This window comes from Tinamus guttatus, unplaced genomic scaffold (assembly GCF_059628265.1).
Source record: "Tinamus guttatus ecotype Peru unplaced genomic scaffold, ASM5962826v1 Tinamus_guttatus_pri_ptg000119l, whole genome shotgun sequence".
In the NCBI taxonomy this organism is placed as follows: Eukaryota; Metazoa; Chordata; class Aves; order Tinamiformes; family Tinamidae; genus Tinamus; species Tinamus guttatus.
Genome location: NW_028288653.1, coordinates 1,403,670 through 1,415,716, shown reverse-complemented (window position 1 = coordinate 1,415,716; position 12,047 = coordinate 1,403,670). Strand labels below are relative to the sequence as shown.

The following is a 12,047-nucleotide window of genomic DNA, read 5'->3' as shown; positions in this document are numbered from 1 at the left end:
CACCTTCTCCTCTGTGGGGACACAAGACCTTAGGGTTCCAGACTCCACAAAAAGGTAAATGAAAAGCCTTTGAGGAAGGTCATCTGTGCTTACACCTCTCAGAGTTCACAGTATCTCACAGGGAGCTGGCAACCCCCATAGAGCCAGGGTACTGTGCAAAGATTTGGACATGGCCTCTGAAATCTCAGCTAGAAAATGGTGTCTTGTTCTGGTCACCCATATTTAAGACAGATGAACTCCCAACAGGAAGGAAAGAAAGGAACAATTTAAGTTAAAAGGCTATGTTGGCATGAGAACAAATGGGGATGAAAATGAACATTTATACAACCATGAAAGTGAAGTGCTAGTCTAGTCTTTCAGCAAGAATAATAAGAAAAAAAAAATTAACTGGTTCAACTGGAGCTTGTTCAGTTAGTTCATGAAAGGAAATATATGGAGTAGTTGCCAGTGAAAATAGAAGACTGGACTTGAGGACCTTCCAATCCCATGCTCCTAATTGCATTTCAGAATTTCCAAACAAAATGTTTACGTTATTCTGAAGGGTTTTGGCAGGCTTGGTCTTTTCTTTTTTTTTTTTGTCCACTTCCACAGTAAGGTTCAGTCATATATTTGTCTGTGTGCATACACATGCACATATATATGTATGTGTATATATACATATATATAAGGATATTCTGACATGTCAATACTGGAACTACAGGTTTGAAGATAGCAGTCAAACCTTGTGTTAGTTCTGACAATCTGGAAATATTCACAATTTTTTCAGAGGGACAAATCTTTCTTCAGGTAGGAAACAGAAACAATTATTTAAAAAATAATTTAATTTTAAATTAGCCCTGCCATTCAGACAAGTTGCGAGAGCAAGAAAATTAACACTTGAGAAGCTGAGAGAGAAGCTGAGAAGAGATGAGGTGAAAAAGTCAATTGTTTCTGTAGGACAGAAAGAGTGAGAATGGGACAAGCAGTTCTGAGAAGCAACAGAGCATGAGACAGGGTAATTGCAGGGTGACATGTGCCACCTGCTCAAGGTGACCCATGGGTCTCCTCTTTGAGGGAGGTCATGCCATGGACACAGTCTTGACCTAGGAAATGGGCAATTCCCTGCCTTTATGTTTCATTTGGCAGTCTCACAAGCAATGATTTTATTTATTTTCTTACACTGTTAAGACGCAATCTCTCTTCCCCACGACCCTGAAAACTAAAATGGGGAAGACCAACCAAAGAGTTTATAGCCAGCTCCCTATTCTGTGCTGTTCTCTTGAAATCAACACGGTAAAAATCTGTGTAAATACATAGTAGCAATTTTAGTCATCAGCCTGATTATTCAACTGAAAGGGGCAGATTGTGTTCAGCTTTCAAGTGCCCCATCTCCATGGAGAATCTGGTGTAGGACATGTTTTATTTTCCTCCTGAAGTGCTCTCTTTGTTCAATAAAGCAATCGCTTTTCTTACTATTGCTTTTCTCTTTCCAAATACAGCACAGAGCAGCATCATTAGGATTGAATTACACAGCTCTCAGATAGCAAACCCAGAGGAATACTGTTTAAATGACAGAAATTACTGTACATTACCACTTATGCAGACTACGGCAAGCTTGTCTCATGATGTGTGTCCTTCAGCTTCAAGGGAGCCTGAGTCCCTTCCCACTTGTGATGGTATGAACCTAGAATAATTTCATGAAAATCAATACATTTTATCTGAATGCATGTCTTCAGCAAGGAACTCTCTGCTCAGGGTTAATACTTCATTAATTTCTGATTGTTTACAGCTGTTAACTGCTGATTAACCTAGCAAAACATTGCACATCTAGAAGTTCAAGCATTGTAATGACACAAACTACATTAAAAGCGAAGAAGAAATGAACTGGAAATTCATGAATCAGTCCCTTCAGACAGTTACGGGAAATTATAGCATGGCTAAGACATGAAAAAATAATTTCCATTGCTCTTTTGTTAGGATGATTCATTTCCCCCCTATCAAGCGCTGCTCCTGTCAAAACTGCTTGCAGATAAAAATCTCCAATTGCACCCATTTAAAACGCTAAACCCTTGGACATGCAGAAGTGAGCAGCCATATGACCTGAAATCCACTTGCACACGAGGGTCGTACCAGAGTAGATGCTGTTGTTTAATTCAGGTAGTGAGCCGGCCAGGGCCTGAGGAACATGGCAAGATTTACTTTGCACCTCTAATGATTCCACAACCCTCTCCTTTGCCATTCTGGCATTCAACTTTTTCTCAAAATTGTAATAAAAAACAAAACACCTTGCCCAGAACTACTCAGGTCGCTATGCACTCTGCTAGACCCAGGCAGTGTGGGTAAAAACCACTTCTCTAACTATTTAAATAGAGAAGATATGACCCCATTAAATCCCCTCCTAAAAGCAGGCCAGGGGCTGGCATGTTCAGGTTAAGTGTCAGACCCAACTCCAGCCGTTTTGTCATAAAACTCCAAAGTGGCTCTTAAAAGTCACCACGACCACAAGCAGCACAGAAAATAAAGCACTTTTAGATTGCCATTCTCTGCTCATTAAAAAGCAAGAGAGATCCAGCCCCACAGAGAGCAGTAATACCCCTTCAATTCCCCTCCCCACGGAGGGAAATCCATCACTTGGCTTTACAAACAAGCACACGGTAACAACAAGGCATGAGTACATCCAAACGCTTCTGGTTATTATTTTAGCTGCTGCCTCCCTAAAGCTGCCACCCGCCTTCCAAAGCAAACCCTGCACCACATTCCTTTCTGCAGAGCATCCTTCCACCCCCGGTCCCCAGCAATGTTTTCTTTCCCCGGTGGAAAGCTTTCCCGTTTGAGAACATTTGTTTTCACTTGAAGGGCGCTAGCTCCGTGCCCTGACCCAGAGCTGCTTGGAGCACTCGTAATGCCTTCAGCCTTGCGGGACACGAAGCTGTTCTCTTTCACCAGCAAAATAAAAACGAGCTTTGAGTCACAGCTTACATCTTAACTCTGTCCACTCTGCTCCTGGGTATCAAGCTGGCAGCTTAACACGGATGAAACAGGAGAGTCCTGCGTAACTGGAGAACCTCGATACCCTTGCACAGAGGGTCTCCACAAAAAGTGGGCAACTAAGTGAGACATAGAGAACGGGAGAGGCTGAAATTCCAGGTTTCATTTTGTAGTCTTGTTTTAAAATGAAGGTTCGTGTCTGTTCATATTTCATCCATCCTCAGAATGATCAGAAAACTTCCATGGAACCTCTCGCTGGTATTGGCAGTACAAAGAGAGAGGTAACAACCATAGAAATATATCAGCTTTTTTACTGCTTTGCATCAGTTCCTGCTTACTTTGACAAGCTAGGTGTGGGGAGGTATGGAAGAAAATATTGCAGATGTATTATTTAGCTACCCATTAAATACAAACTCTTCTAGAAAAAAAATACACAAATCTGAAAAAAACCCACTTTCATCGAAATTCCTATCAGACTGATACAGAGCTCAAATAAGTTATGCAGGTTGGCAGTCTTACTGTATGAGAATATCACCACCACATGGGGTTTTATTGGTGTGATAGTGTAATATTGTGGAATAGAAATAATTTCCACTGCAATTATTTCCATATTTGGCAATACTGTAGTGAAATTAGTTATATTTTCAGTCTGCAAATATCCTAGTTTTATATGTCACAGAATTTTGATAAAAAAACATCTATTACCGACACGGAGATAAATACACGCACATACCATTTAATTCAAACATAAATGAAAAAATGTCTCATCCCCAAACCAGAAAAACATTTGAGTTCGACAAGGACAGTAAGTGACAAAACGATATTAGTAGGATAATTTTGCAGCCACTTTTTATTCAAAAAAGTTGTATCTTTGTAAACCTGACATTTCCAAAACAGTGCAAGTGAATTAGAATACAGGTGAACACGAGCTCCTAAATACAGGTGACATCAATAAGCGTGAACACATTCTTCCAACCACAAGTTTGCAAGAAGAACCATATAATTTTACAATACATAAGGAGTGACATTCAAAGGAAAACACAACAGTGTGGGTATCCTACTGTGTACGCAAACCATGCTCCAAAAGCAATTACAGACTTCATGCCAGTTTAATCAATGCACACTAAGTGAACCAAGTCCTACTTGCACTTATATCCAAGAAACCTCAGCAAGAGGATGAATCTCGATGAAGACAGGAATTAGTCCTATGATTCCATTAACCCCTTCGTGAAAGCCATGTTCTATAAACCCATGTCACATGGATACTATGCTTGAAACTTGTGCAAGACTCCAAAATGTGCCCACAAACAGAAGACATTCAAGAAAGTCAACACTAAATACTTTCAAACTCAATCTTTGTGCAATTGTTGCTTTCAGCAATCCACATGACCTGCCCATCCCTGGCTTGTATGGGGGTCCACCCGCTCGTGTGTCAAGGGAAGGAGGGTTGTCTTAACCGGTGAGCACCGCAGAAGGCCTTGCCGACCTCGAGGGTAAGGGCAGGCTGAGGTGGGGCAGCGCTTTGGGGTCCACACGGAGCAGACTCGCGCTCTCAGCTCACACAAGTGGTTTCTGAGGTGGCCTCAGAGGCTGCCCCACTGAACCTGCACCTTACACAGGTTGCTCGCTTCCTCATGGCAACTCTATGAATTAAAAACTAGATTTATTCAGAAACCCATTTCTTACTGATAATGGCCACATACCAAAAAACAAGGAATTTTACCAGCTCTCCACTGCACAACCAATGCAGCATGAGGGAATTAAAAAACAGCTGGCAGATAGGAATTTCCAGGGCCCATAAGCATTTTCCAAAGTAATTTTGATGCCATTTCCGAAGTAACTCTGATACAGTCTTATTTATTAGGTTAGGATTTTATTTAAAACTAGCAATCCATAGTACAGCTATTTGCTACGCATTCTCCAAGTATATTACATTTTCATAAGAACTTTGGGAGTAAAAACTGATGGCAAACAACTGGGATTAGTGAGTTTTATTTATTTATTTATTTATTAATGGAGGCAAAAGGAGAAAGAAAATTTATAGTACTGTGTATTGGTATGTGATCTGCCTGTCCTAACTGGAACTAAACAAGAATCAAAAGAAACACAATGGAATCTTCCAAAAAACAAGAAAATTGCGAAGAGAAAGCACACATATGAAAACAAAAGTATCTGTGGCAACAGAACTACTAAATAGCTAACGGTCATGACACTAAGTACTTACAAACTATCTCAGGAATCTGTCATTAATCCGACGACTTGATTTTCACTGAGTGCTGGATGAAGAATAGATATATCAAATCTGAGCTCAGGTCAAAAAATCCAGCTTGAGTTCAATCAAGTGGTATTTACTTTCATTTATTTATTTCTTTTACTTTAACAAAATCACGAAAATCTTTTTTGTCTTGAGTCAAAATATTTGTTTAAGCTAGGATGAAATGCTGAACAGCTAGGTCAGCCTTTGAAAATCTTTGCTTTATGTATCTGTGTAAAGAAGTTTCAAATGAAAAGTTACCTGTTTTCAAAAATAATGAAACATTTGGGGCATTTTTGAAACTTATTGTTTGTTTAAAAATGTGAAAATGAGACATTTTAACATTTTAAGTGGTATTTTCCCCTCTTTTTGCTGAAACTTTCCAAATTCAAAGTCACAAATAGCTTCATTTGTCCTCAAATACATTTGGGGACAAATTTTACCTTTTAACTTTTCCTTTTTAAAAGTAAGTACCTTTACTTTTTTAAACAGTTTTTTGTTCCGTGACTGAAAAAAACTTTTTTTTTTTTTTCTTAATAAACTGACTTCTTTCTTATTACTATATGGTTTAGTCATTTTCTTATATTCCATTTCTGTTTATGATTTAATTTGGTCTCTAACATCTACATAACAATCTTAGGTATTTTTCAACAACAGCAGAAGTAGATATGTTGGACCCAAGTACTTCTAGCAAAACTAACTAAATTTGGATGAATCATACTAGAAAGAATTCAATACTTTATCACACAATAGTGCAATAAAAGGCCATCAGCCTTTTTTTTTTTTTTTGCACTTTTTGAAGATAAACCTGCAGCCAAATACTTAGGCTTAGAGTGGGATTTCTTCTTAGTATGTTTTCTTCAGATTCACTCTTAAATGAGGATTTGCTATACCAATATGTTTTATTTACTCACTAGTGGTTTTTTTTAAGAAAGAAAATTGAATAGACTAATAGGTTTTCTTTTCCAATGTTAAATCAATACTCTTGGTTCACTTAAACTGCCTAATGGGTGCAGATAGATAAGTTAATAAATACTGTTCGATGCTGTAATAACAGAGGGCACTTAAGGCCAGTTTGAGAAGTGGGGGAGAAGAGCAAGCACGGATATGGACTTTTTTTTTTTTAAATCACACAGCTAAATGTGAATTTGCAAGGAATAGCAGGGATAAGGTCTGCACTCAAGCAGATTTCTTGTATCTTCTCTGCATTCAAAGCTCCAGCAGCTCTTTCACGTTACCCTTAGTGAGACATCCTACAGCCTTTTATTCCTGCAGCTCCTCCATCCCCTATCACTGAGCCTGATCCTTCTTTCCCTCATGTGGATTTTATACCATGACCATTATTCCTTGTTTATACAAGGTGCAAAGTAGAAGAAGGATCTAAAACCAAGTTTCATAGCAATTGCACTATTCTAGTCAAAAACCCAAGAGTTTACTGAAAAAAACATGGCTAAGTTTAATTATAAGCCAGTTTCTTCCAATGCAGCAAACAATTTGCTAAGGCATTACCTCTGAATGAAGTGGCAATCTGACATTCAGTAATGTCTGCACCTCAGTTAAACCCCAGTTCTAGTATTAGATGAAGACACGATGACATTCAGTACTAGGAGCATCCACATACGGGATCTCAAGACCAAAACACATTTTAACCCTCACGTCTATTCAATACAAACCAACCCACGGCTCACGTATAAAACTCACAAGGCAGGCATGCCAGTCATAGCCTGTGGCCATTTGTCACTTGCTTTGACAGCAACAGATCACAACCATCAACAGTAGCTTAAAAACTATCCCTTAAAGCATTAATATAGCTCTATTCTTTTTTTCTTTAAACTCCAAGGCATTCGTGGATGCTGTAGTGGTTGGCCCAGTGGTACCCTTCCGGAGCCTCACCTTTGCAGCCCTGGAGCATTCCTGGAGCACCGGAGGCTGCAGGGGAGACCCTCCCAAGGGCAGGCAGTCTCTGATGCTTTCTTCAGTGCAGAATGCCCTGGGACAGAAAGGTGCCATGGCGAAGTGGGCCGCAAGCCTCGCCACGCGGCACCGCGGAAGCGGCTCCTTCTCTCCCATCCAACTCAGGGAAGGACAGACCCAAATACACAGCATCGCATCTATGTAATACGTTAGGTTCTTTAGGTCATAAATCAAACGCCAAATTCAACACCAAAAAAAAAATAGTGAAAAGACTTTGGTTTCTTGCCATTAAATGATCTATATACAACATTACCAAGCCTTGTGAATTAAGTGTATGAGGTTTTCAGCTACTTTTATCTGCAAATCTTCTTCTTCTCTTGCATTGAAATTTAAAAGTACTATAGGATTTATATATACATATATGTATTTCCAAGGATTTAGCCAGATATCAGTGCTTGAGTGAACTATATAGCTATTCAATAGAAACTATAAAACATTGATACAAATATAAAGACATAATCAATATAAAAAGCTTATATTTATAAAAAATATTTTTAGGTAACAGTCCTCCCCTGAGGGTATACCACATAGTTGGATTCATAAATATTGCTCTGCACTGCAGCTTGGTTACCAAAGTTCAGCTCTTAAATGAAGTGTAAATGCTCCAGTCACCTGCCATGGCTGCAGTGGTTGCCTCAGGATATGTTCCCTAGCTTGTTAGAGTGATAAAGACACAGCATCAATGGGGTCTCCGAAAAATCTGGAGAAGATTTCTTCTTCCACATATGGAAGATACGAGAGCAGGACCTATAGGCGAGCAGGCACGTGTCACATGACTGGGCTTTTGATTTATGCTGGTAGTTCACTGATTTTTCTGGACCCAGTCCCAACTATCTTCATTCTCCTTTCTGTTCTTTTCAGCCTCGATAATTTCTTTGTATCTCCTGCGGAAGAAGCCCATCTGCAAAACAACAACAAAAAAACATTACAGTGATAAACAAGAGTTATCATAAAATTAAAACCTATCTCATCAGAAAATGATGTGCACCAAACAGCACAGCTGTCAATATATAACTCTTCCTAACGCCAATCTTGAATCACAGCTCCTTCTTTACATTCAGATAAATGAGACTATTTATAACCAACTCCCCATTCTGCTTTGCTACAGCTAAATTTCTTGGAAGAAAAGGTCCTCTTATATGAAACACCATTACAAAAAAAAAAAGAAAGAAAAAAAAGAAAAAAAACACATAAAGTACTTTTAAAAAATATGGCTGAGAAGAGACAGATAGAAGTTTCTCAGTTCCAAGCAAATATTAGGACTGGTGCAAAGCTGGGATTGGAACATAAATCTAGGCTAGCCCTTGGGTTTGCAGTAAATACTGACAGAGGTTTATGAACTGTGCTCTGAATGTCCACAACTGCACGCAACAAAAGAGGTTAAAGGAATACAGCGTGCCCATCTCTCAGCACCCAAACTCAGCCTTTCTTGCAAATCAAACTTGGCATGGTCTATCACTGGTAGCTCTAAAGGAGTCCACTCTCAGCTGGCTTAAGAGAAACACCAGCCCCACTGCTGCTCTCTTCCCACCAGTCATCACTTTGTAAGCTCAGATCTCAGAATTTTATAGTTAAGGATCATTTATGTTAAGATGCTTTGGAGGAAACGTATAGCTTTAGACTATTTTTTGCTAAGTGGTTTCCTTTGTCCCAGTGACACCAGCCGCGCAATCTGCAGCTCAGAATGTGAACTGCAAGCCTATGCTAACAGATGCAGAGCATCAGCAGCAGCTTCTCCACAAACTTGCAAGATGTTGCAGAGCTGATTATCATTTCTGTGTGTCTTCTTGTTTCCCCAACCCTGATACTTAGTTAAAAAATATGTAAATAGTTTTCATTTAGGTTTGGATCAAAATCTGACATAGATCTGTTTTTTAAGTCTTTTAAATAAACAAAAAATATTTTAATAACACACTTTGGTAAGCATACAAGAATAATTCCTCAAACTTACCAGCATACAACTGAGCCTGCTGAGTCAATATTTTGTTCATCATAATTAAACATTTATGCAACTCCTACACTCTAAACCTGTTTTCCTACTCCTGCTGGGTAAAACATGCTGCTTTACTCTTCCTCTGTTTAAACCAGTTATTGACATCCCTTATTCTCCAACTGGCTATGTGTATGAACAATTTGTTTGCTGTTTTTATCACTATTAATTTTTGTTAAGTTGGGTTTTTTAAGTTTTTTACCAACGTTAATTTTCTTCCAGGATATTCTAACTTGCAGGAGTTTGGATAGCAGGCTGTGCTCACCTAGCACAGCTTCCTAAAGCCCAGGTCTATGCGAGTACTCCCTGGTCAGGTCCTGAACTTGCAGCAAGAAGGGACCAGACACACTCCATCCTCTCACCACCCCTTACCCTCACGAGGCAGCTTCTGTGTAAAGGACTGTGTAAAGCTTCTGTGTAGAAGGTGCAGCGTGATCTACTAGGTCCCTTTTTGAGTAATCTGTATCATTACCCTGACGCACACGACAGAAGTCCTCACAAAATTAATATTGTTGAATTCTGTAGGATCACGCCTGGCTCATCTCCCAGTAGCTTTCAGGACAATGTATTCCAAGAATCAAGAAAAACAGAATTAGAGTTTTTCTAGTTCCCTGCAATTCAAACTTGCTCTAAAAATTCTTTCACCTTTACTAGTAAAATATCATTTCTGGTAATAAACATTTCATGTATATCCCTCTGGTTATACCAGTGCAATGCATGCATTTTGAGAAGACACTCTCAGGAATAGTGTCATCAGCAAATTCCAGTGAAATTTCAATGCTGATATCAGTGCATTTTAGATCAGTGGAGATCTGAAGCTGCCTGCAAGTTTCCCTAGATTTCCAGGGTGTAAAATGGAGACTCTAGGGAACCATTTTCCTGGTCAGGAATAAAGAAAGAGGCATTAAACCCCACTCCTACGCTGTTTTGTCCTGGTAGGATTGATTGTAAGTACTTATTTTAGTCACAGGAATCTGCAGATACACCTCACATATGCTCAGGGAGCAGATGTCTTGAGTGAGTGAGTGCCATTTTTGTCTCATCACCTTCTAGAACAGACATACATGTTGAGCACATTAGAGAAGAAAATTGCCACAGGACCTGGTTTCCTAAGATTAACCAGAGAAGTTCAATTCATAGCTTTTAAAAACAGCTTTTAGACCCTTAAGGTGTCCATCCTTCATACAACCACATCCTTCGTACAATAAAATCCACACTTTGAATTATAATCAAAATTATAGAAAGGTTTTTTAATTTCCTCCAGGGCCAAACAAACAAAAGCAAACTCTTTCCCACTGTTATTCTAATAAAAATTGTCTGTTTGTGAACATCTGCTTCAGGAATTATCTTTAAAAGTTGGTTATGATAGTTTTGCTATTTTACTATTCTATTACTGGATACAGCATGCTTTTGTATAGCTTTCCAGCAGGAGAAGAAAGTGAGCTGGAGATCTTAATAAATATTAATGAAGCTGGAAATTCTGCATCTCTAGGTGTTCTCCACTATGAAGCTATATATGTTTGCCTGTTTTAAGTGATGTGGATAACTCAAGATTAGAAAAAAGCAATTAATTTCAGTGAAAACATGCAAGCAGTGAGAGGGAAAACAGAAACTGGACTGAAATTCTTTTTGACACTTTTTAAAATAGTGATCACGTATTTATCATTTGCAAAAGACAAGGAAATGCCTTGTTCCAGGATACTTCTCCTTAGTGTCAGCACAGTGCATTTCCACTGCCTGTGACAGAGCCCCCACTACCACCAGGAAGCTTTTTTTGTTTAATGTCTGTGAAGGAATCACAACATGGTCATCAACTCACACGTGGCCACACAAAACACACACCCACTTTCTTAAAAAGGTCAGCAATGCTAACCAAAATTAACAGATCGTGCGAATCCACAGTGAGAAGACATAAAGGGGAATAAGGAGAAGGACATATGGACCAAGTGGAGAGAGAGTACTCCCAAACTCTGTGTGCCCTATCAATATGTATGTGCACACATATGCTTACAGTAAAGTCCAGGCTGACTGACCCCAGTTTTTGTGGGGTGAACCTCCCTGCCCTCACCTCATCACCCTGCCCTCGCACCCCTACCATCCCTGAGGTTCTGTGCCCCTCACGCACATTACACGAGCGCCAGACTCCTCTCCCTGTTTTCTCACCCCTTGCATCCCTGGTGCTAATCTTTGTCCCCCTTCTGTTGCCTCCCGACACTTCCCCCTTCCAATCTCCTGCTGATGCCTCTTGTACCATCTCCCCAACCTCTGCTGGTGTCTCTTCACTCTGCTCTGACTTCCTTGGTGCTTCCTTCCCTGTCCTCGCTGCCACCTCCAGGCACGTTGCCTTGCAATTGGGATAAGGCTGCCCCTTCTTGGAAGCTGGACACTGCTCGGCACATCACCAGTGCGTTGAAGGCATCACGTCTCACCTTATTTCTTCCACAAAGTAGGAAAAACACAGAGCAGAAAGAGGACCATACCATCTGAAACTCGAAGAAGATAGGGATATTCCAAAATCCTGGGGCTATCAAGTTTTACCTGATACACCAGGGAAAGGTGAACCTTTTACAAACTTACAACCTTTGCACTTCATGACTTCCATGACAAAATGCAATGATGTCTGCTTGCTCTTAAGGAAATCTAAAAAAATTCAGGTAGAACCAAAAAAAAACAAAAAACAACAAAGACCTGGTTCTTACCAGAACCAAGCAAAAATCTGAAACCATCAACAGATTTTATACATATGCTTCCATACACTTATTATTCTGGCCTGTGCACCTTTTTCTAGCATCATCTTACTGCCACCTACAGTATTTGCTGAGCAAAAAGCATCTTTCTGGTAAGCAAAACAATAAAGCCATA

At 39.7% G+C, this 12,047-nt stretch overlaps 1 protein-coding gene across 1 annotated transcript in view; it reads right to left on the bottom strand.

Moving 5' to 3' along the window:
- Nucleotides 1–7,635: 7,635 nt before the first annotated feature.
- Nucleotides 7,636–12,047, bottom strand: part of ITGA9 (integrin subunit alpha 9) — a 194,665-nt gene continuing 190,253 nt past the window's right edge. Inside the window, exon 28 of the mRNA XM_088521367.1 lies at nt 7,636–8,096. Coding sequence (XP_088377493.1) covers nt 7,998–8,096 — 99 coding nt within the window. The 3' untranslated portion in view covers nt 7,636–7,997. The remainder of the gene's footprint in view (nt 8,097–12,047) is intronic.